Raw genomic sequence first — 24,719 nt, 5'->3', positions numbered from 1 at the left:
AATAATAAAAGAGACAAAAAAAAAAAGGAGAATTAAATCAATTCTTGTGTTACACCCTCATGTACAAAGGTCATGTCCAGAGGACTATGTTGAGTATTTAATAAAAGCTGAATATTATTTTTAAAGTTTATAGAATGGCCTCTGAGCTTCAGTCGAAACCTTGCGTGTTGAGAACAGCCTGTTAGAAAGTTCACTTATCTTCTGTGTGTTGTTCCTGAAAAAGCAAGCATCAGCTCCCTCTCTCCTTTTCCTCCCTCCTTCGTCCCTCTCTCTATCAAGAGTATTCCCCCCCCCCCAAAAAAAAAGAAAGAAAAAAGGGGGGGTGTGGGGGAAATACATTTTGCTTTGTCTCCTTGAATTGGTCTTGTTACTGTATTGTTCGGTGGCATCAGGAATCTATGCCATACCTCTCGCGTCATGATTAAAAATGGATTTCCAAAGTTCAAACCAGTATATATTTCTTATTGCACCCTCCTCAGTCAAACACCAGGTCAAAGGTTCTGCTTCTTTTTTTATGATGGCTATTTTGATTTCATCTGAGCTCTACGCAGCTGAGATTCCCCCAGCTCTGCGGAAGGACCCACATCTCCCCCCCCACCTCCGCGCCTCCCTCCTCTCCCCCGACTGATTTCGACCCAATAAACCTTTCCGGGAGGGGGGGGGGAGTTACTTTAATCCAGAAAGTCATCCTTAGGAGAACGGAAATTGTGGATATAACGCTGGGAAACAAACCCTGCTGCTGTGGATCGCAGGCTCGGATAAACCATTGCGAAGGCTGGATGAAAGAAATCTGCGTTTCTCTCGCCTCTTTGTCACTGCTCTCATATTTACTGGGCTGTTCAATAGGTAGCGCATAACCAGGGGTGATATTTCCCTGGAAGCAGCTTAGTTCCCTTCGAGATATTTTGAATGAAACAACCAGGATTTGGTGCTAAGTGGCCATAACCAGGAAAAAAAAAATAAAAAAAAAAGGAGAAAGAAAGAAAAAAAAAAAAAAAGAAGGAAAAAAACCCAACAACCAAAAAAAAAAAGCAGCCTGGGGAGGTTTTTCAGCCCATCCTTTGCTCGTCTCCAGCCTGGAATGTGCAGGCGATTTTTGCAAGGCGCAGGAAAGACGGCAAAAAAACACCCCATAAAATGTCTGTTGAAAGGGAAGAAAACAAGCAAACAGCAGCAACGAGCAGCAGCCAAGAGCGTTTTGCAAGAGGGTAACGACCTGGGCAGGGAGCAGGAGGCTCCCTGAGTGTAAACCAGTTGGAATGAAAGGAAAAAAAGGACAAAAAAAAAAGAAATGGGGAAAAAAAAAAAAAGAAAAGACAAACTCAAACATATCTCCAGAGCCACACGTATATAATTCAGCGCCTATAGCAAGGAGGAAGGCGATATGTAACACCCAGCGCATTCAAGGCATTCTCTGGCTGGTGAATGGAGACGGAATAGAAAGAAACCGCACTCAGGTCCGCGGGGCAAAGCGCAGAGCGGACTGGGGGGGGGGGGGGGGGGGGGGGGGGGGGGGGCCCGTCCTCCCTTCACCACCCCCCCCACACACGCACCCCCTCCCCAATCCGCAGCAGAAGGGAGGGCTGGAAATAGAGATTTGAAGGTATTTATTTCCCCTCCGCCGTGCCCTTTGAAGAGAGGGGCTGGTTTCTCCAGGCAGCAGCAGACAAGGAAGATCCAGGCTTCTGGCAGCAATAAATCGCCCAAAAACAGAAAGGGGGGGGGGGGGGGGAAAGGTAACAGGAATGTAAACTTTGGCGCATCCAAGAAGCAGCCCCTGCGGAACCCTCGGGAGCGTCCCCGGCCGCCACCGTGCCCCAAAAGCTCGGCAAAGAGCGCGGGGATTTGCGCTGCCTCCTGCCCAGCCAGCGGTTGAGAATGAATTCATTTCAAATATAAGGGATCCGCGATGCCGCGGAGGGAACGCGCTGCTTCTGCCTCCCCTCCTGGCTGCAGCAGGGGCAAGAGAGGCAAAAATAAACGAAAACACCAAAAAAAAAAAAAAAAAAAAAAAAAAGGGGAGTTAATTTTCCCTTACAGCTGCTATTTTGAGACGGAAGAAAAAAACGCGCGCAGGAATCGCGGTCTATTTAAAAAGGCTTTCAAAGAGTTGCGCGGAGGGAGCTCCCCAACCTTCCCCCCCCCCCCCCAACCAACCACCCACCCTCCCTCCCTCCCTCCGCGGGGGGGCGCGGAGCGGTGCGGTGCCGCGGAGCAGCGCTAGGTGCCGCTGCCGCCTCGCCGTCCCGCAGCGCGCTCCGCCCGCGCTCCCCCGCGCACCCCCGGCGCCTTCCGCGGGCGCCCATCGATAACCCGCCCCGGGGTCATCACGGGAAATGGATGAGTGGCCGGCGCCGTCACGTGACGCCACTTAAATATCCCATATTTGGGCAGCGCGGAGAGAACCGGAGGGGGGGTGAAAAAAAAAAAGAAGGGAAGAATCCCCCCACCTATAAATTCTGCACTTTAGGAGGAACAAAAAACGCGGCCCCCCCCCACCCCTGAACTTCAAAGGGACACAAATCACCCTAAATCAAAGCGGTTGGGAAAAAAAAAAAGGAAAAAAAAAGGGGGGGGAAGAGGAAAAAAAAAAAAGAAAAATAGAAGGGAAAAAAGAGGAGAAAAAAGGGGGAAAAGAGTAAAAAAAGGATTAGAAAAAGAGGAAAAAGGAGAGAAGGGGAAAAGAGGAAAGGGAAGGAGAAGAGAAAGGGAAAGAGAAGAAAAAAGAGGGGAAAAAAGGCTAAAAATATCGAAGGTGAAAAGGAGAGGAAAAAAACAAGAGAAGAAAAAAGGAAGAAACTTAAAAAAAAAAAAAGAGGAAAAAAGAGGAAAAGAAGAGGGAAAAGATCCCCCTCCCCAAATTCCCCCCCCTCTTTTTTATTATTTCTTTTGCCTCCCCTCCTCCGCCATGAGTTCTTACGTCGCCAATTCGTTTTATAAGCAAAGTCCCCCCGTTCCTGCCTATGCCATGCAAAGTTATGGAAATTATGGAAGTGTGCCGGGGGTCCCGCCGCCCAGGTACCGCGGCAGCGGCTCGGACCCGAGCATCGCCCTCCCCTCCGCCGGGGCTGCCGCCTCCCTGGGCTCGGATATGTCTGCAGCCCCCCGAGCTAACCCCGAGCGACCTTCTTGCACGGTCATGGGTTCTTCAGGGCATCCTTTAGCCAGAGACGAGCAAGCATCCCTAAATCCCGGGATTTACAACCAGAAGAGCGCTAACCCGGCGCTGGAGGAGAGATCTAAGAGCTCGGGTGAAATCAAAGCCGAGCCGGTGCAAACAGCCCAGCAAGGAGGACCCCAACTGCAGCAGCAGCACCAACCTCCACAAATCTACCCCTGGATGACCAAACTGCACATGAGCCATGGTAAAACTTTCACTTCTTGATTTTTTGTTTCACAGGACCTTTTTTTTTCCTTATCTTTTTTTTTTCCCCCCTTTTTTTATTTTTTTTTCCCTTTGCCTTGGGTTTTTATAGGCCATACGGGGCAAATAATAAAAAACCTGAGGTCGTAAATTTTACGACTAAGGCATCAATTGCTCGTAAAACTGTCCACTAAAAGGCTTAGAGGCTATAGACGCCCAAATTTATGACGGCATAATTGGATCATAGAAACAAAACGTGTATAAAAGGCAATATTCCATTTTTTTGGGGAAGGGGGGGTTAAAAATAACTGGAAATACACATGTTCTTTGAGGGTGAGCTTTAAAAAAGAAGAGGCACCAGAAGCGAAGGTGAAGGGAAAGCCTGGAGAGATTTTCCCCCTTCACCTTCCCAGGGCTGCGAGGGGAGGGGGGGTGGAATAAAAAGACAAGATCCCCAAGAAAAGATATTTCCCTCCTTTGTCCACTTCCTTATTGTCCGAGAGGAAACAGGTTCACTTCTGGCTCATCTACATGCGTTTGATCCGGGCTTTGGGAGGTGGAAAGGGGAAGACTTGGGGGGGCTGAAGGTGTTGGGGGATGAAGGATTTGAGGCTGCTCCACTCCCTGCGTGCCCGCAGCAAACTTCTGTACCTTCTAGATTTGTAACCGGGTTTTGCCGTATAAAGAAACCATAAATAAACCGATTTAAAAGCCACCCCAGATTGCTTCTCTTTTCCATGCGGTGTCTGCCCTTTATTCTTATGTCTTTTCCCCCCCTTCAGAAACGGATGGGAAACGCTCCCGCACCAGCTACACCCGCTACCAAACTCTGGAACTAGAGAAAGAGTTTCATTTTAACAGATACCTGACGCGGCGGAGGCGCATTGAGATCGCCAACAACCTCTGCCTGAACGAGAGGCAAATCAAAATCTGGTTTCAAAACCGGAGGATGAAGTGGAAGAAAGATTCCAAGTTGAAAAGCAAAGAGGCTCTTTAGGTGGGATTGCAGAAGATGGGGGGGGGGGGGGTGTCCTTGCTTTGATTTGATTCGGTTTTTCCCTTGTTGATGCTTTTTTTCGCCTTCCCCCCCCCCTTTTCCCATCACTTCTGGTGGAAACTTTGATTTTTGGGGTGGGGAGAGAGGGAGCTGCTGTTGGACTCTGGTCCTTACCCTCACGCATCCCTCAGACAAAGGAGATCTCTTATTAGTATGCAAAAATAAGGAGGGAGGGGGGAAAACTCCAACCCCGCTGTTAGCTTCATGCGAAGATTTAGTGTATGGCTCCTTGGGTTGCTACTAAGTGTCCTAACCTGTGCGCTGGGTTTTTGGGGGGGAAATTGCCAAGAAAAGGGCAAAATAACCAAAAAAGCTTCAAGAGGAATCCGCGGGGTGGCTGGTGGTGTCCTCTCAGCTCTAAAAATCGCGATTTTCAGAGGGAAAATGAGAAAGGAGCTGGTGAAAAAGGGCAAAAAAGGGAAAGGGGGGGGGGGGGGGAAAAAAAGCCCTAAACCCGGTGAGTTTATAAAGTCCCGGCTTCGCTCTCCTCTCGCCCTGATGGGAGAAGGAAACCGCTGCTCGCTTTGCTGGGAATTGCGCAGGGAAGATGCTCTGGCCCCTGGTTTTCCCCTCTCTGCTCGGGAGGGGAAGCATTGCCCCCAGCTGAGGCTGGGAACCCCTAAAAAGCACCTCTGAACCCCGCAAAGGGACCGGGGTGGGGTGGGGGGTTGTGTTTGCGCTTCCCTTGGGACACTGATGGCATCATTTTATTACTATTTGCATATAAAAGAAATGAATAGATTTAGGAGGGGGATAAGGACGGGGGGGGGGGGGGGGGGGGTAACACGGACACTGATTTGCACGGATCCTCTGAAATCTCCGGGCAGGAAAATGCAGCATTGAGGGGTGGGAGGGGGGGGGTGGGAGGGAAAAACCCCCAACCCTCTGGACTTCATATTATTGTGTATTTATTTGTTGCGTAATTCATGTGGATCTGCTAAATGCTAAGCTCTATAATTAAACACGAAACCAAACGCGCCCAAGGCGAAACCCCGATTTGTACATCTCTGTCTAAATTCAGTCCCACCGCAGGAGCCTCTTTTCCTTCCGAACCCTCCCCGATGGTGTACGCGGTGTATTTATGAGTTGTCGTTTCGCCTGGGAAAGGGCGATGAAACCTCTCGTTTGCTCATATGGAATAAACGGTGAACGCTCCAAAAGTCGGGCAGAGATTTCCGTGCTCCTTCGCCCTGCCCTGGGGCAGCTTTGCTTTGGGCAAAGCGTTGCTTTGAAAGTGTTATCAGGTCGTGTTTTTAAAGCAAAGCAGCTTCCAGGGAGGGGGAAGGGATGCTTGAGCTTAGAGCATCCTTCTCCTCCCACCCTGGAAAAGGTAGGTGCTGCTTTTCCTATTTCCCAGAGCATTGGGAAAAGGAGGGGGGGAAAGGGGATTTAATTATAGCGCTGGCTGGGCCCTGGGGAAGGTGAGCTGCTCCCTGTCCCAGCTCGGACTCGTCTATCTGCCTTTATTTAGCTGCGGGTTTCCATTGCAGGCTGCGCTCCTCGCATGGCAGATGGCATTTAAATCGGAATATCGGATTAAAATGACCTTCTCTCCTTGCTCCTCTCCCCTCCCCCTCTCTCTTCCCCCCGATACTTGGGGTAAAATCGCTTTTGCCCCCTAAATCTTCCACCGGGGCAGCACCTGAATGCGAGGAGGAGGTCCCAGTGTTTGACTGGAGGTGATTGGGGTGGCGGACTCTATTGGGTGATGGCACCAGGCCCTGTTGGCCCCATCATCATCCCACCCCTTAAGGAGGTTGCAGGGAGAGAAGAGGGACACCCCTCTTTTCGGCTTTTAAGTATATCTATATTGCTTTTTAAGATCTACAGGTATTACTTAATATAAATTATATTTTATTTTAATATAGCATTATATATAATTTCATATACTATTTATATATATAATGTTAGAAATACATCTGAGTTTATGTATATATTAATACAGATACGTATCTATTATTTTCTGTCTCTGCTAAGGTGGAGGGGCCTAATGCAGAACACATGGGCTCTACCTCTGGGGTGGAAACACGCTTCCATAGGGTATCCACACATCCCGGGAGCTAACACTTGGGTCCATATGGACTCCTCCGTACCTCCAGCCATATGGCAGAGGCGCGGGGCTGAGGGGAAAAAAAGCAACCCAAACCACACAAAAAACCCCATCGTGGAGGGTCTAAAGGAGGAGGAGGAAGAGGAAGAGGGTGGGGGGACCCCCTCCGAACCCACTCGTGTACCGAGGGGTGCGTCTATGGTGTCTCTACGAGCTGAGATTTGCATAGGGCTCAACCTATATGTTCTCTTTCCCAGACAAGCGGGGTGGCTCCTCCCGTGTCTCGCAGCTCTTTACGGGCGAAAACAAACGCCGGGAGAAGCCAAGAAGCCCCATAAAACTTTATAGGATTTCCTTTACACACGGGAAACAACGGAACAATTTCCTGACCCGGCAAAACAAAAGTTTGCTGCTGCCAGCAGCGGCTCGGGGGGCTTTTTAGGGGTACAATTAGCACAGCGTGCTCAAGTAGGGCACCCCTCCCAGCTCCGGGGGCTTCGTTTAATGGTTGGTACCCTTGGTTGGTGGGGGTCTGGTTGCTTGGCGAGTTGCGAGCTGTAAAGATGTTCCATTGGAGTGTCGCTTAACAGTGAAAAAAAAACCACCTCTTTTCACCCATTTCCCCCCCCCTTCTCCACTGTCATTTGGGGTGAAATACTGCAAAAGCAAGCAAGGTTCCCCTCGCGTATTTCTCTGCTGCCTGTACACCAGTGCTTGCCCACTCGTGGAGGGCCTGGCGTGATTTCAGTGGGGCTGGGGAACCATCCCAATCATCTCTTCTTTTTATGACCATTATCTATATTCCGGGTTTTATTCCTTCCCCACGCTGTGTAAATCTCTTGCCTGGTTGCTCAGGCACAAAAACCCTCTTGGCGTGTGCTGGTAATTGCTCGTTATTCCGTTCAATTTTCTCTTAAGCAACGTCTTCCCTTCCCTCTCCCCGGGATGACTGCAGCGTCTCTGGGTTATTATCTTGGATTCTGATTACATTTCGCACTCTTTAACACCTTTTCCCTTCAGCCTTTTTCACCGCGAAGCTGTCAAGGCAGCTCGGGATCGTCAAGGCAAGGGTTAACCAGCTCCAGACCACGCGTGTTTCAGCTGCCAGGGCAAGGGGGGAAACCCCAAACCAGCCCCAAAACACCCCCTAAACCCCCACTTTAAACCTCAAACTTGCACGTTTCCACCCTGCGGAGCGGAGTGCGGCTTCTTATGATTAATTACGGGCTTCTCCTGCCCCGGGGAGGGGGGGAGAGAGGGGTCAGGGGGGGTCTCTGCACCCCTCACACCCCCCACACCCCCCCTCTCCTCTAAGGGACATTTATCTGGGGGGTGCTGGGTGTTTGGTGGATGTTGTTGCTGGTGCTGCCTGGGATTCGCCTTTTGATTTCCCCTCTCGGCTGCTCGATCCCTTCGCAAAGACTCAAGAAGGAAATAGAAAAGGACTTACCTTGCCCCGCCATCCGTGTCAACCCCGTGAGAACTTAAAATGGCCCAAAAAGAAAAACAACAAACCAACCAAAGTTCCTTTTTTTTTTATATATATATATATGTAAAAAATCCACGATATTATTTTGTTTTCCTTTGTTTTGCATGGGTTTTTGGTTTTTTTTTTGGCTCGAGGAAAGCAAAGCTCTTTTAGTTTCACCGGGAACACCAGAACATTAGCAGAAATACTCATGCCTTCTATGCGAATTTAGTAGTTTAAAACTTTTGAAGGTTATTTATGTGGATGGCCCTAAGCAAAAGCCCTGAATGGCTCTCAGGGAGCACGTGATGTCATTAAACTAAGTTTTATGGTTTGGGGGAGCTGACAAACCCACAATATATTTACATCATATATAATCTTAACTGTCCACCATCGCAGCTGCTAGAGCTGTTTAATGCTGGGACAGTGGGACAAGGCGCTTTAGTGCGGAGCGCGGCGGCCGGAGCAGCACCTCCCGCGTAAGTTTGCTTCTTCCAAACTCCTTTTATTCCCTTTCTTTAGTATTTTTTTCCCCACCTATTTCAGTGATTTCCCATTTCTCAGCCTCTCTTAGGAAACCTTTCTGAAATCCCCTTTTTGCGTGGGAAAACGGGGAGAAAAGGGGGGGGGGGGATGGCGTGCGAGCTGGAATGTGAATTTTCCAAAGGGGAATGCTGCAGGCGGGGATCTTATCCTGCAGCAATCTCCTCTCCCCCCCCCCCCGCCTCATCCTCGCATCCCCAGGGCTGCTGGAGCGGAGATAAGGCCAAGGCGAGTCTATGTGTTACTGGTTTGACTGGTAACCCGCTCATCCCCAAGCGCGGCCCCTTCCCTTCAGGGTACAGCCTAAGGGTAGGCTGGGAGCATCCCTAAGTTTCATCCCTGAGTTGTTTGTTGGGGTTGGGTTGTTGTTTTCGGGGGGGGGGATTTGTGTTTGGGGAGAGATGGGATTGGCAATGGGAAGAAGGGAAATGGGAAGGAATAACTGAAATAAATAAAGGGGGAGACATAGAAATGGTCCATGGAGAGAGAAGGGGCCTGAGTGGGGGGGGGGGGGGGGGCAGGTGACGGGGGGGGAATGGTGGCTCCGTGAGGGACCCTATGACACTCATGGGGGGACCCAATGACACTCGTGGGGGATCCCATGATGGGAGGAAGAGGATCTGTGAAGAAGGTGGATTCCCCCCCCATCATCGCCTTAAGGGGGGTGGTGGTGAAGTGGGGGGTGTCTCAAGTTGGAGGTCACGTATGGGAAAGGGGCATCTCGCTGGTCTACGTGGCAGTTGGAGTGGGGGACCCCCTCCAGGGACCCCCTTGGGGTGCTGGGACACCCACCTTGTACCCCGGCAGGGCCTTCAGGATCAAACCTCCCCAAGGAACCGGGTTGAGGGGTTGAGGGGGCAATGGGGAGTGCAACTGGCTAGGAACTGGGAACTCCCACCCCAGAGTGCCCCCCATGAGGAGGGTGACCCATTGGAAACAATGGGGCACCCCCTTCCCATCCCATCTAGACAATTGCCGGGCCTCTATTGTTCTCCTAGGGGTGAAGAGATGCTTAGCTTTGTGCCCCCCCCTCCTCCCCATTCCACAAGGCCTCATCCTGGTGTTATCCCAGGCCTGGCACTTAGGGGGCATGCTACGGTGGGGGGGGGACATAGGAGTTGTATTGGGGGGGGCAGCACAGGGAGCAGAGGCTGCAGATTCCCACTGTGATAGGAGTTGTCTGGAGGGAATTCCACTCGGGAATGCACATGCGTGTGCACCCATGCACAAGCCCACCCATGTATGTGTGTGCACACAGGCCAGCACGCGGATGCACCCACATAGGCATGGACACATGTGCAAACGCACACGCGTGTGCCCACCTGTGCAGCACGCAGCAAGCATGCGAATGCGCGCACATGTTGTCACAAGTGCATGGGCGCATGCAAGGCCTTTCACGCATGCAAACACCCACATATCCGTGTGTGCAAACTCTTTGTGGGTGCTGGGGGGGGGCTTTGTGGGTGCTAAACCCCTCCCAGAAGCTTCTTTGAAGGGATGGGGACCCCCTTGCAGCCAAGGCTGGACCCCCCCCACTTCAGGGATCTTGAGGTGTTGTGCCCCACTGTGCAGGCACAACCTTTGGGGATAGGATGGAATAAGAGGCAATGACATAGGGAAACACCTCGGGACCCCCCAATCCTTTCCTCTTCAGAGCCTTCAGGGGTTCAACCCCCCACCCCACCCCAAAAAACAGGCAGCAGCCCTAAGGCGGCCCCTTGGGACCTCTTCTCCTTTTGGCAGGGGACCCAGTGTGGGGATTTGAACCCTTTCTCCAAGTGCCTTATTCAGGGACCCTCATTTGGGGGTGTCCGGGGGGGGGGTTGCCATGGTCCGAGGGTGGGTGTCAGTGGTGGGGGGAAGGCTGCTCTTCTGCAGAGGCCTTGTGACACCCCCCCCCAGCCCTTACTGTCCCGTTTAGCACCCCACTGTTGGTACCAGGGCCGGGGTCACGTTTTAGTCTCCATCACAGAGATGGAGATTAATTTTGCCCCTTAATCCCATTGGGAATGTGCTCCCAAACCCCCTTCACCTGATCCATCTACCTAAGCCCTATAGAGCGATGGGGATCTATAGGGCTCTATAGGGCCCTATATCGTGAGAAATCATCAGTATTTTGTTCACATCCCTCCACCGAGCAGCAAGATGTCCCCACGATGGTGGGATAAAGACACTGTCCCCACTTGAGGGCTCTTATTGGGGGGGGGTGTGTCCCTGGGGTCTTAGCATCTTCTTCTCGCCGCCCCCTCCCCGGGATTGTGCAGGTCCTGAGGGCTTGGAAAAGGGGAAAATGCTAAAAAATTAGAATTATCCCATTTATTAAGGTCGTTCATAGTGGGAAAAGGTGCAAAAAAATGGGGCAGCTCCAAGCTTGTGGAGCTGGGAACACGCAGAGGTTTTTTGGGGATCCCCCCGAACCTCTGGATCCCATCATCCCATGACCCCAAATCCCCTGGAAAGTCCTTGGAAGGCTCATTTAAATAACGTGCTTTGGGATAACCCGAAATCGCTCAAAACCTGGAGGCATCCGAACGGGAAGAGGGGATTTGGGGGGACCCCAAGAGCTGGCTGGAGGTGAAGGGGATGCTCTCCTGCGTGTGAGGCTGGTTGTGACCGAAACACCGGGGGGAGAAGGGGGGGACACAAGGAATTGGGGAGAAAGAAGAAAGTTCTTGGCGTCCGATGTAAACCTCGTCTTTTCCTTCCCCCTCCGACCTCTTCCTCCGGGTGATGGATGTTGGGGCATGAGAAATAAATGCCGGGTTGGAGCCTTTTCTTCCGGATATTTGGGGTTTTTCGCTCAGATACCACTGAATTGGAACGTGGAGGCTGCTCGCGTCCCTATGTGTGACCGGGAATAGCCATAATATCCCTCCCTAGCCCTCTGTTGTGTCAATGACGGGATTAAAACAATGCAGCGCTGATAAGAAACCGCTCTTCGTAACAGCAAAAAAATGATTTTTCTGCGTAATTGGACGGGAGAAACAAATAATAAAGTCCAGAGAATGACTGTGGGGAATAGAATTTCCTCGCATCCAGCTGGGTGCTGGGAAAAAACAGGGATTATTGGAGGGTGGCCGGAGGAAATCCGGCTGGAATAGGTGCAACCCGATGTTTCCATCCCATCCTCGGGGTCTTTTTTGTCTTCTGCCCGAGGTGGGGAAGGGAGTTTCTGCCCATCACCTCCCATTTTCCCCCGGCCTGTCCCTGCAGACCCTATTGATGGATTGATTTTATTGATTTATTATCCACTCCTCCGAGCGCGTTGCTATCAAATGATGTTTTGAGCTGGGTTTTCCCGGTCAAGAGTTGAATCCCGAGTTATCGATTTCTGTTTCGTTCCCCTCCCTTTTCCTTCTCTTTTTCTTCCCCTTGATTTGCGATTTTTCTCATCCCCGGCAGTCGCGACCCCTTTTCCCAACAGGAACTGGGAATATCCATCCTCCCCATCCACCTTCCCTGCTTGCAGGAAGAAAGAAAACAAGCACGTTCCCTCTGGATGCATCCTCTATCATCGCCTTATCCCAACTCTTCCCTCCGCTTTACAGCCAAAACAACACGGTTTGACCAGGAATCAAACACCCCCAATTTATTTCCATCTCGATAGCATTTATTAGACCTTCTCTTCCTCCTTGAGCTGTGCCTGTGTGCGTATGGCTCTTCCCCACACAGGGATGCAGCGCCTGGATGCGTGTGGATGGGTATGGATGTATGGATGCGCGGTCCAAGGGGGGGCACACAGACACACGCACTTCCATAAACAGACACCGAGATATTTGAATGTTTTCTTGGCACTTAGCAGATTCCTCTGATTCCCTCTCAGCAGTAAAGTAACCACCAGGGAAAGGAGAGCGGCTACTGTTCACCTCCGATATTTATTCACGCCCAGGGCAGGAATTGAGTTTGCTGGAGTTAGTTTGGGAAAGGGGGGGGTGGGGGAGGTCTCTTCCCGCTTGGAAAAATGCTATTTTATTTCCCGTAGGTTTAGGGAAAAGAACGAAACAGGACTCGGAGGAGGCAGCAGCGTGAGGCTGAGGCTGGCTTTGACTTTTATAGAAGTGATTTGGGTTGCAAGACGCTTCCCATCTCCCCCCAGCGTGCATTGGGGGTGACAGGGGACAAGAGGGATCTGCTGTGGGGGAGGAAACAGGGACACCCCCATTCACCAGACTCCCAAACTCCGGCAGCAAACAGGAGGGGTGTCCCTTGCTGCCAGACTTGGGGGCTTGGCGAGTACAGCTCGATCCCTGAGGTCATTTATTCCACCTTTTCTTCTTCTTTTCCTTCCTTCTTTCCTTTTCCTTCCTTCCTTCCTTCCTTCCTTCCTTCCTTCCTTCCTTCCTTCCTTCCTTCCTTCCTTCCTTCCTTCCTTCCTTCCTTCCTTCCTTCCATCCTTTCCTCCTTCCTCCCTCCCTCCCTCCCATCCATCCATCCATCCATCCATCCATCCATCCATCCATCCTTTCCTCCTTCCTACCTCCCTCCCTCCCATCCATCCATCCATCCATCCATCCATCCCTCCCTCCCTCCCTCCCTCTTCTTCCTCTCATCCCTTCTCCCCACTGGAGCCCTCCAATTCCTCCCCATTCCCCGAATCCTGGTATTATTTTGAAGGCCTTTTCCATCACCACCCCCCCTCAATCCCCCGTCCCCTCCAGCAGATTCCTCCTCGGTATGGACCTGACAGGGACCACAGCTTGGGGGGGGAGAACCAAAAATGGGGGGGGGGCACAGCTTTTGAGCCTCTGCATAGCTCGATCCTTCCTTTCCTTTGGGGAAAGGGGGGGGCGTCCCTCTATTAGAGACCTCATTAAGGGGGTGCAGGCTGAGCTTGATGAGTTCCTGTAAGTAACAGCAGTGGAGCTCGTGTGTCCCCACCCCGGTACTCCCCTTTCCCCCCTCTGCACCCTGCACTGGGATCCAGCATCCAACAGAACACCCCCAGATAACCCCCCAGTTGGGGATCGAAGGGATTTTGGGATCCCCTTCCCCCCCAAAAAAGAGCCACCCCGAGTGCTAAGAGACATTTTGGGGGTGCCCTGAGGGGTTTCTCAGGGCTAAGTATTCCCTCTTGGGGGAGGTGGGGGTTCTTCTCCCTCTGGAGCTCATAGGTGGGATTTGAAATGGGGGGAGCAATTGAGTGCTTGGGCTTGCGTGTGTCCGAACAACAAAAAATCCCTGTTTCCTGCTGTTTTTCCTGGTTTCCTTTCCCTTTCTTTTCCTGGTTTCCTTTCCCTTTCTTACGTGCTAAAGCCTTGGGAAACGGGGGGAAAAATTTACCTGCAGACTCAAGCTGACATCTCCCATCTGCGCCCGCTCCTCTCCGCTACCTGCCTCTTGTCGACATTAATTCTCTGCCATATAGTGGCGAAATAAGAAGCTTTAAAACCTCGGCAGGGTCATGGGGCTGAGGGGGGGGGGTGTGTGTGTGTATGGGGGGGGAAGGAAGCGGAGTACGAACCAACCTGTGTTTTATGGGGAGCTTTCAGCGGGCGGCACGAACGCCTCATCCTTCACTCCAGCCCCGAGCGCGAGGTTTCAGGTCAGATGTGGGACTTCAAAGAAGCCTTTTTTTTGGGGGGGGGGTTGTGTGTGTGTGTGTGACCTGCGGCTTGCACAAGCTCTCGCCAGGCTGCTCCTTGCAGCGACCCTCACCGTGCCCTTTGGGCTTTGCCCTTTCCCTCTTTCCGCCCCCCCCCCCCCATCAGTTCACCTTTCCCAGTTTTCCCAGCAAATCTAAAGGCTCGGGGGCACCTTTAGCATTGGGAAAAGGCGATTTTCCTCCCCGAACCTCTACGGCCCAGGCTGTGGGTGCAGCGATTTTTCCCCTTTTTCCCCCCTCTTTTTTCCTTCTTTCTTTTAAAAAAATCCCCCCCTCCTTTTTTTTTTTTTCCCTTTATTTTTATCCCCCTTTTTTTTTCCTTTCTTTCCCTTTTCTTCTATTTTTTTTTCTTCAGGGAAGCAGCCGATTTCTTATCAGGTCGGGATTGATGCTGCCGGCCTCCTTCTCTATATCATCCCCACGGCTCCTCTTGTTCCAGCCCGGCTCCCTTTGCTCCGGGGGCCGTGAGTGATGGCTCCCGCAGCTCCCCATGCCTCCAGAATCCTAATAACCCCTCCGAGGAAAGTAGGGGGGGGGGGGGTGGACCCCCTCTCCCCCTATTTTCCTAGCAGGAATTTTTAGGGATACCCCCTCAAATCCCACCCCGGGGCTCGCCTTTTCTCAGCTCCTGTTGCTGGAAGCCCCCGCGGAAGCCAGGAAACGTTTTTATTAAAAGGTTTTGATGGATTCGCCTTGGGGATTAACTAAGATAATAGTTTATTGCACTGCGAAAGATTAAACTGAAAGTACCCTGGTGAAAGAAAAAGTATAAATAAACATTAAAGGGAGCGGGGAGCATCTTTTCCAAGCGTTCAATCCCGTCTTTCCCACTTTTAACAAGGGGCTCCAGGGTGTCCGCGCAGCCTTCCTGGGGCATCATTATTATTGCTATTAATATTATTATTGCTATTATTATTGCTATTATTATTATTATTTGATGACTCGGCCAAGGGGTTTGCCAGATTGCGGGTGCGGAGGGGACATCCCTCCCCATCCCTCTTTCCCCTTCCCTGGAGCAGAGTTACCCCGAGGTAAAGCCCCATTCCCCCGCCCGGCTGCTGTCAGGGCTGGATTGCGCCCATGGGCGCGGAGCTGCGCGCATCTGGGTCGTGTCGGGTTTGAAGAGCGTGTTTACACAGCGGGAGAGTTTAAAACACGGCCCGAGAGGCGATAAAACCGGGCCTTTAAATCATCCTGCCCTTCATCCAGTCCCTTCCACATCTGCTGCGGGGCCGGGATCTGCCCTCCATGTGATGCTGCCGGGCCCCATAGGGGCAGGACCCCTCTCTTACCTCCACCTCCTCACGCGTGTCACCCCCTTCTCCATCCCTCTTTAGCCCACTTTTCACTGCCCTGCATCCAGAGGAAGGGACACCCGAAGGTTTAAATGAGAGCTGGGTGTTGATCCGAGGTGTACCCGGAGGGTTGCAAAGGGTGTTAAAAAGGGCTGAGTGCAGCGCGATAAAACCTGGGCTTAGTCCTCGCTTGGGAGGACTCAAAATGCACCGAGAAAAGGGAGTTTCCCCTTGGTTTATCCCCTTCCACCCCACTTTGGAGCCAGGCCCGCGGCTCTGCATCCCTTCGAGTTAAGGCTGAGCCAGCTTTGCCACGTTCCTTCTGCAGCAACAGCGGGCCAGGGCTTCTCTTTCCCCAAACTCCCCCCTAAACCCCTCCAGTTGGGGCTGGATGAACTCTTTTTTAGGGGGAAAAACGACTTCATTTTTATTCCCCGTCCCTACACAGAAACTTTTCCCATCCCCTTCTCCCGGCCTAAGCCATCCAGAAGGATTATGGAGCCCAGAAGTGGATTTACAACCAGAGGGGGTCTGGGGGGGACGACACACACACACACACGATGATGTTAATCGTTCATATTGTCATCCCCAAGGAAGATTTCCATGGGGTAAGAGCATTAAGCACCGCTGAAAGCAGAAGCTCTCTCCAACAGGAGGGCTCGGGCTCAAGTTTGTGTATGTTTCCACCCCATACAATAACATCTCTAGATCTGCTAATGGGCCCTTTGCAACCCTTGGACACTTTCTCCTTCAACTTTCACTTTCTCTTCCCCCCCCCCCCCCCCCAAAACACGCCCTTTCCCCAATCCAAGCCCAATGTTTTCTTTTCAACTTAACCCAGGGTTCAGCAATTACCCGGTGGGTCAGTGTAAAAGTCGTCTTTGTCTATGAAAAGTCAAGGAGAAACCTTAGCTCCTGTATATACATCACTTAAAAGCATCCTCCAGCCGGGTTCTCCTCTGCCTCCAAGAGCCCCCCCCTACTCCTAGAACCCCCTCCCGAGCTCAAACAAAGATTTTAAGCCCGGAATAAAATGGATTCGAAGGAAATAACAGGGAGAAAACCCTCCCCAAGGCCAACAAATGAGGGAAGAGCCCAGATGCGGTCACACGAACTGGGGTGATCTGGGGAATAAAGGGGGAAGGGGGTGTCTGTTTTTTGGGGGGGTTTATGGGGAGCAGAGCTGCGGGGTCCTGTTAAAGCGCAGGAGGAGATGGAGAGGGGAGCGGTGTCACTTGGTTACTGGTGGATTTGGTTTAAACGATCGCTTTCTGATACAAGGGTTGGGAGGGGGAGGCAAAAAGGGAAAGGGGAAAAGGATAAAAGGAAATAAGAGAAAAAAGATAAAGAAAATGAAGAAAAAGGGAGAATAAAGAAAAAGGGAAAAATAAAGGGAAAAAAATAAAATAATTATAATAATTGAAAAAAATGATTAAAAAGGGAGGAAAAAAGGTGTCTTTCCTACCAAACAGCAAGTTTCACCCTTGCTGAGCTCCTGCTCCACCGAGTCCCGAGGAGCTCTGGGGCTGATGCGCCGATACCAATTAAACGAGGACTAAGATCTGGGCTCATTTGTAGCCCAGCGAAGCCTCGGCGAGGAGGGGGCTTCGCTCCGACCTCCTTCCCTTTCTTTTTTGGTCCCCTTCTCCTTTGGCGACGGGGCCGAGAGGAACAAAAACCAACAATTTCTCCGGCATAAAAATGAAACATCAAATTAGTTTGCCTCTGGGCTTCATTTTTCCCCTTCTACATTATAACTAGTTATTGAACTCGCTAGAAGATCTAAAGGCCATTTGTGAGGAGAGAAATTTCAATGGAGTTCCCCCATCAATAACTCCTTGGCAGTGACCTATTGGATCAAGTCAAACAGTTGAGGTGAAATTCAGGTCACGCTGTCTCACCAATATTAAAATGCGGGCACTTTTTAAAAAGCCACTTTCAACGAGATTCGAGGAAAATTGAATTCCTGGGGGGGGGGTGGGGGGGTGGAAGAAAAAGGGGGAGGGGATGGGAGAACCTGGTTTGCATATTTTAGTTGCTGTTTGGTGGCAAAGCGGAGGGATTCGTCTTTGCAGGCGTTAAAACGAAGGGATAAATATTTACGTTATTGGTTCGGTCGAGAGCAAAGAGGCTCCAAAGAAAAATGGGCAGGCCAGGAGTTTGGGTGACAGCCCTTGCTTATTAAAATCGTTTGAGGTCGATTCATTACTTCTACTGACAACAGATTTAAAGGGGTTGGGGGGGGGGGGGAGCACAAAAATCAATTAACCATTTGCATATCCCTTTGCATGGCTTAGACCTTGTCTGCTGCTTGCGTTGGGAAGGGACAAAAAGCCAAAGGGCTTCTTCGCCCTCGCCGCTTTCGAGTTGGGAGCTAAAAAATGGGGGTTTCAAGCGTTATTTGGCGTTGATTGCGGTAGGGAGAACGCAACTGTTTAATAGCAAATATAGACGTGGGGTGTGTGTGTGTGTGTGTGTTAGTTCTCTTTAGATCATCACCTTAAACCCAGCTCGCAATAAAACTCCGCTCCCAATTTGATCGCCACCTCCCGCATCCCAAGGAGGCAGGGTTCACCCTCGGCGAGCTTTTCCCCTTCGCTTTCCCTATTCTTAGGGAACACGGGATAACCAACCCCCAGTAGATAGGTACTTCATTTTTTGCTGGAGAGCACAGATTGCTAATGGGCCGCGGTACAGGTTACCAAACGGTCAGTATGGTAATAGCCAGCACAATGAATCCGGAGAGACAATGCATCCTGATTTTTCTTCAGTACTGTCAAAAAGGCGCTTTGTACTTCCAAATCCCCCCGCGACACTAACCACTTCTCTATTTCCCACCCTCGCCCTAGGTAGGAGAAGGAAATAAAGCCCGAAATGAGTCAATTTTCATGTTTTTCCCCCCAGTTTTTCTGCCTGGTTTGGGTTATTTTTTTTTTTGCTGCATTTTTCGCTGCCGAGGTGCTGCGTTTCCTTGGGTTTTGTCCCTCCCCAAAGTGTTTCTCGGCACGGTGGTGGGGGGACGAGGGATGGAGAGCGGTGGGAGGGCTGCTTTATAGACAAAAGAGCCAGATTCTTGTACAACTATTCTTCACACGTCCCTGCAGACTTATTTTACAGGGAAAAAGACAAAAAAAAAAAGGGGGGGGGGGAATTGCGTTAAATAAATACAAAATCCACTTTAACAGGAGGCACCGGTTGACTCTGGTTAAAAGGCGAAGGGAGGGGGGAAATATGAAGGCAAAAACAATAAAAAGAGGAAAATAGGCATTTTTGGGGGTGCGTTTGTAAGAAATCCGGAGGATTTCTGTCTGATTTTTAGGGTTTTTTGTTTGTTATAACAAACGCCCCCCCCCCCCCATAAACCAACCCCAGGAGCAGAGGATGGAGCAGCGAGTCCTTAAAATTAGATTTATCGAGGTGGGAACCAGGGGGTGCAAAGGGGAAGGGGGGGTATAAAGTTGAGTTTCCCCCGTTAAGAAAGCGACAGAGTCCAGAGCCGCCCCGTTTGTGACCTTCACGCCTGGGATTATTCAGTGCTTGGATTGGTGCCTGTTTGTTTCGTGCTTTATTTCCCTGTTCTTCTTCTAATAATAATATATATTTTTAAACATCTAGCATAGCTTTAAGAGAGCTACCTGTGGATATTTATTTATTCTACTGGTGCTTATTGAAACCCATATATTTTAGGGAGGGGGGGAGAGAAGGAAGGATGTGCGTAGGTAAAAATTACTTTATTAACTCTCCATCTTTATTCAATATTCCCTCAGCCTTGGAATAAAGTTGTTGCATCAGGCTCAACTATAAATGTCAAAGCCCTGCATGACTCTGAGGTGTTGGGGCAGGATGAAGTATAGCTGGAGAAAAGGAATTTATTGGATCTATTGAAATCAATGCTTTGGGCTCCGGAATACGTTTCTAAGCACGGAGGCGGGTTGGTTTTTTGCCCCAACCAGCTCCCATCCGCCTTCACTCCCTATCCCAAAAGCTCAGGGGGAAGAGGAAGGGTTTGACTTTGTATAGGGGGATATATACAGGCGGTTCTATAGGTAAAACAGGGATTTACAACTTTAGGAAGGAGCAAGCTCTGCCCGTGAATGGGGCCAGCAATTAGCCAAGCCCTGCAAATCCCTCAATAAACCTCCCCCCCCCCAAAAAAAGGCCTAAAAAAGGCCAATTTAAGCCCAAAACCCCACCTAGGGTCCCCCCAGGGATGCGGAGCTGGTGTCCAGGGGGGGGGTCCCCCCCCCGCAACCCTCCCCGTCGCCTATATGTACCCTGTAGACTCGAATTTGTGTGAGCGTCTCCCAGTCACAAATTCGTCTCTAGGGGAATATATGGGCGATGCCAGAGCCTTGGAAAGTTCTGCTTTCCTCTTAATTGCGGCGTTCCTAATTAAATCTTCCTGATGGCACTTGCTAAGGGGCGGGGGGGGGAGACAAAGTGGAAGCGCGGGGTTTGGTCTTTGCCAGGGCTTGATAATAATAATAGTCATAATAATAGCAATAGTAATAATAATAATAATAATAGAAAGAAGATGGGGAAGAAAAATAAAGGGGTAAAAAAGAGGGGAAAAAAGGGAAAAAGCAAATGATTGGGGGGGGGGGGGCTGATAATCATCCAAATAAACCCCCATTACTACTTTTCCTCTCCAGAAGAAGCAGCAGCCACCGCAAACACAACTCTGAGCCAAGAGCACAAAGAGCCCCGACCATTTCGCGGTGACTGATTTATGGCGTTTTACAACCCCATAAAAAGCTGTAACAACCAGCCAAAAGCCTTCGACACCGCTGGCACATTTAGTCTAATAAATAAAACATAAACAGTTAACTTTATGTGTCACTTTTATTGTTATCAAGTAAAATATGGCAATGCCCTGCAAGCTATGATTTTCAGCTATAATTGTTATCAAGCACAAGGAGGGAATACCCCACCTCCCTCCTCTGCCCCTCTCTTTAGGGCGAGATGGAGATGGAGAAATCAGAAGGGAAGCTCTAATTGAGGCAGCTGAAAAGCCGCCCAAAGTGGTGACATCCATCTGCAGCTCCCCGACCTGGGCTGGGGTGCTGGGAGCCATTTTTAACGTGTCCCTCTAGCTTTAACCCCAAATCACATCTATACGGCTCTATAGTGCCTAGATATATGGGGGTTTGTGTATCTATATGTAATTTCATATATAAATATGTATATACCCCCCCATATATATGGATTTTTGAGTGTATATATGTAATTTCATATATAAATATAGATATATACGCCCCTACCCGCGCCCGAGCTTGAGGATGGGGAGGTCGATGCCCAAAGCAAGGGTCAAGCGGCCTGGGGTGCTGCACACGCCTGGCCATGGCACCCCATGGGTACCTCACCTACAGCACCAGGGTGAGGAAGATGCAGGGTGCTGCCCCCCCCCCCCAAATCATAGGCACCCCCCCCAATCCCTCCTGCTTTGCTTTAAGGCCGGGGCTAAGCAAAGCGGGGGCATTTTGGGGGTGTCCTCGTTGTCTATGGGGGGGGAGCCCCAGATTCGCCCTGTCTGTACCGCTGGTTGTAGGCAGGGAGAAGGGGGGGGGGGGGGGGCAAACCTGCCTCTACCTTCCAGGTAACGCCCCCCCTACCTCCCAAATAGGTGCTGCTGGTGTTTAACCCTCTCCCCTCCGGGATGGGAGGGTCCAGGTTGGTGAGGGGGGGGGCCCCAACGTACCCTGGCCCCCTCCCCAGTATTGGGGGGCAGATGGGGGGCTACTGGGGGAAGAGTCTGGGGGGGTCTGAAGGGTCAATGCAGCTGGGAGGGGGGGGGACACCTCCATGCACACACTTACACCGGGGGGGGGGCTCATTGTTCCCAGCTCAGATGGCGGGGGGATGCTCAGTGCCCCCCCGTTCACCCCTCTTCCACATTAACCCTTACCCCCTCCCCTCACCCTTACACCCCCCCCCCCCCTCCCTAGGGGTGTCTCCCCTATGGCGTGCATCCCCCCCCCCCCCCCCCCCCAGCCACCCAGAGGCGCGGTGACGGCCGCATTGATGCGCATCTCCCGTTCCCATAGTCCCATCATCATCATCATCATCATCATTCCTCCCCCCCCCCAACCAAGCCCCCCCCCCCCCCCCCCCCCCCCAATTTGGGTGCATTTTGCAGGAGCTTTTGGTTCCTAATCCGGGGCCTGGGCTGGCGGGTGTGATTGGCCGCGGCTGTCACATGGTGAAAGTAACTTTACGGGGTCGCCAGCTAGTAGGAGGGCTTTATGGAGCAGAAAAACGACAAAGCGAGAAAAATTATTTTCCACTCCAGAAATTAATGATCATGAGCTCTTATTTGATGGACTCTAACTACATCGATCCGAAATTTCCTCCATGCGAGGAATATTCGCAAAATAATTACATCCCAGACCACAGTCCGGAGTATTATAGCCGGGGCAGGGAGCCCAGCTACCAGCACCACCCGGAGCTGTACCCGGTACCGCGACCCTCCTTCCCCGACCGGCCCTTCGGCTGCGGGGGGCTCCAGGCACCCGGCAACCCGGCCACGCTCCAAAGGGGACCGGGGCCAGCTCCAGGAGGGCAGCACCTCTCAGAGAAAGCGCAGCAGCTCTGCGAGCAAGCTGCCTTGTCCTCCTCCTCCTCCACCACTCCTTCCCCAGCCCCTCCAGCCTGCAGCCAGCCAAACCCCGAGCATCCCACCAGCACAGCATCCAAACAGCCCATAGTCTATCCCTGGATGAAAAAAATCCACGTCAGTACTGGTATGCAACTTTTATTTTCCTCTTCTGTCTCTCGGCTCTTCTTTTCACACCATGCTCGCTCCCTCTCGCTCTCTTCCTCTCTTTTATTTCCTTCCCTTCCATGAGAGGCTTTGGGTTAGCACAATTGAACTGGATTTACGACTCCGAATGGGTAATTACACCCACCATAAATTTTATAGCCGAGCTACTGTGGGCAGCCTTAGCCATGTGGCTCGCTCTGTTATGTATGTGTGAAACTCCGAAAGCTTTGTAAGGGGTGCATAAATAATTCAGTCTTTTGAGCCAGGGAAACCCCTTCCTATTAGAATAGAAACTCTTGAGCTGCCCAAAGTTCTTTATTACCTATTTAGCCTATTACTTTTGTGTTTTTTTCCCTCCCCACCCCCCCCCCCCCGGCTCCTCCAGTCCCCTCTCTCCATCCACGCTGATTTTCCTTGTGTGTTTTTTATTTTTTTGTTGTATTTTTTCCTTTTTTTTTTTCTATTTTTTTTCCTTTCCTTTCTTTTGTTGTTTGTTGTTTTTTTTTTTTTTTTTGCCTTTTTTCTTTTGTTCTTTTTTTTTTTTTTCGTTGTTGTTTTCCTTCCCCTCCTTTCCAGTGAACCCCAATTACAATGGAGGCGAACCCAAGCGATCCAGGACAGCCTACACCAGGCAGCAGGTTCTGGAGCTGGAGAAGGAGTTTCACTATAACAGGTACCTGACCCGGCGGCGGCGCATCGAGATCGCCCACTCGCTTTGCCTCTCCGAGCGCCAGATCAAAATCTGGTTTCAGAACAGGCGGATGAAGTGGAAAAAAGACCACAGGCTGCCCAACACCAAAGTACGAGCAGCACCCGCAGCCCCCGCCGCCGCCTCCACCGCCCCGGCGAGCACGGCCGCGGGCGACGAGCTGCCCTCGGCCGCCGCGCAGGACCCGCGCACGGAGGATATCACCAGGTTATAAACCCCCTCACCCCAACCCCAACCCCAACCCCGCACACAAATGACTCTGGATTATTTATAGAATCTAATATATATATATATATATTTTGGTTCTTTCCCTTCCCCCCTCTTTTTCCCCCTCGTAGTTCTTTTCTTATGATAATATGATGATGATGATGATGATTTTTTCCTGTGCGTATAAAACCCAACGGGTGTCCCGTCGTCGTCGTCGTCGTCCCCCCCTCACACCCCCACCCCCGAGACCACGGGCTTTAGGTGCATGTCCGGTAGCATGAGGCCAGGTGTCTGTACCTGCGGGGTTTTCTTTTATTTTGTTTTTTTTTTTAACGCCGTTTCAAGGGTTTTATTTATTTTTTGAAGAGCTGGGGGATGGGGAGGGAGCTGGGGGGGGGGGGGGTATGGGGAAGGGAAAAGAAGGCAAAAGGGAATCTTCTGTTGGCTGAATGGAAATGGAGAAATGATGGGAATATTGGACGCCAAAAGCAGACGAACCAACAGCAAAACAAAAGGGAAATGTAGGTATTTCCCCCCCCCCCCGTTTTATTTTTCTCTGCATTACAAATGCACAATGAGCGAAGGAAGTTCTTTTGTAGCAAGGTGGTGTTGGGGAGGGGGGGGAAGCTTTAAAATCGCTAGAAAACGGGAAAATAAAGGGCAAACAAAACGCTACGAAGCAGCACACGAGGCTTTGCTGGGCAAACTGAGAAGGCAAAGGGCAGTGCGAGAGAGCCCGAGTGGCAGATGGCAAGAAATCAAAGCAGAAGAAGGTTTGAAGCAGTCGGTAGCGAGGGCTTTATTTATATTATATTTTTTTTTCTTTTTTTGTCGTGCTTATTTGTGGTTTTTTGGACCCATTTTGACCTGCTCATTGTAAACTTGCAATAAAAGAGTTTTAGTGTGTACGTGGAAGTCCCAGTGTTCAATAAACCAGTCAGTGTGAATTAGTTTTACTTCTATGTCTGGTGACTTATTTGATCCCCTATATCCTCTACCCCCCCCCAACACCCCCCCCCCCATCAAACCCGCCCCAAAATCATCATAATAAGGATAAGAAAACGCTGGGACAATGTGCAATGGAGCCCATGTGCACCAGCGGCTGCTTAAGTTCAGTTGAAGCAAGCCTAAAGATAACTCTCAGCTCCAGGGTTTTTAGGGCATCACCACTGCCTTCTGAATGTCAGAACATAAAAAATGGGGGTAAAAAAGGAGGAATTGGGGCTTTTCAGGCAAGGGCTGTGCATTGGGGGTCGCTTCCAGGCTTGCCTCTGTGTTTTCTTGCCCACCCCGCAGAAAATGGGTTGGGGTTAGGTCCTCTTTGAACTTTTTCTCGTGGTGTTTTTGCAGTTTTTATTATTATTAGTAGTAGTAGTATTACTAATCATTATTATTATTATTACTACTATTATTATTATTACTATTTCTCCTGCTGTCGTGGTGCCCTCGCATCGACTCATTCAAGCCAAGAGGTCACATTGAATTTTGCCCGGTAATGAAAAGCCTCTTTAATAATAATAATAATAATAATAATGGGAATAATGACAGTAATAGCGTTAATAACCCCAAGTCATTGCTCCTGGCCTTTGGAGGCGGCCTGCGCGTTGCCAGCAATAGGGGGATTTTAGGGTAAAACCTGGGTGTCCCCCTCCGTTCCTGAGCAA

At 50.8% G+C, this 24,719-nt stretch overlaps 2 protein-coding genes and 1 long non-coding RNA gene across 3 annotated transcripts in view; all 3 read left to right on the top strand.

Annotated features, from left to right (window-relative positions):
- LOC130599681 (uncharacterized) overlaps positions 1-20,206 on the top strand; it is a 34,199-nt gene extending 13,993 nt beyond the window's left edge. Inside the window, exon 2 of the long non-coding RNA XR_008972280.1 lies at positions 20,032-20,206. This is a non-coding gene — a long non-coding RNA (uncharacterized LOC130599681). The remainder of the gene's footprint in view (positions 1-20,031) is intronic.
- On the top strand, positions 2,831-4,377 carry HOXC5 (homeobox C5). The gene is made up of 2 exons (XM_057410356.1): positions 2,831-3,365; positions 4,147-4,377. The coding sequence occupies exons 1-2, from the start codon at positions 2,909-2,911 to the stop codon at positions 4,359-4,361; spliced, it is 672 nt and encodes a 223-aa protein (XP_057266339.1). The 5' UTR covers positions 2,831-2,908; the 3' UTR covers positions 4,362-4,377.
- A 1,346-nt stretch (positions 20,207-21,552) lies between the features above and the next one.
- On the top strand, positions 21,553-23,072 carry HOXC4 (homeobox C4). Its single transcript, XM_057410348.1, has 2 exons — positions 21,553-22,119; positions 22,716-23,072. Exons 1-2 carry the CDS (start codon positions 21,576-21,578, stop codon positions 23,060-23,062), a joined length of 891 nt encoding a protein of 296 aa, XP_057266331.1. The 5' UTR covers positions 21,553-21,575; the 3' UTR covers positions 23,063-23,072.
- The last annotated feature ends 1,647 nt before the right edge of the window (positions 23,073-24,719 follow it).

The sequence above is a fragment of the Pezoporus wallicus genome, unplaced genomic scaffold, assembly GCF_028554395.1.
Source record: "Pezoporus wallicus isolate ANWC-B61680 ecotype Strahan unplaced genomic scaffold, APGP_CSIRO_Pwel_v1 contig_10711, whole genome shotgun sequence".
In the NCBI taxonomy this organism is placed as follows: domain Eukaryota; kingdom Metazoa; phylum Chordata; class Aves; order Psittaciformes; family Psittacidae; genus Pezoporus; species Pezoporus wallicus.
The sequence above is the reverse complement of the archived record's forward strand: the minus strand, read 5'-3'. Positions and strand labels throughout refer to the sequence as shown.

Coding starts and splice junctions, on each gene's coding strand:
- HOXC4 (XM_057410348.1), top strand. CDS start 21,576: ATGGTGAAAGTAACTTTACGGGGTCGCCAGCTAGTAGGAGGGCTTTAT. Junction 22,120..22,715: donor AAAAATCCACGTCAGTACTG/GTATGCAACTTT, acceptor CCTCCTTTCCAG/TGAACCCCAATTACAATGGA.
- HOXC5 (XM_057410356.1), top strand. CDS start 2,909: ATGAGTTCTTACGTCGCCAATTCGTTTTATAAGCAAAGTCCCCCCGTT. Junction 3,366..4,146: donor CAAACTGCACATGAGCCATG/GTAAAACTTTCA, acceptor CCCCCCCTTCAG/AAACGGATGGGAAACGCTCC.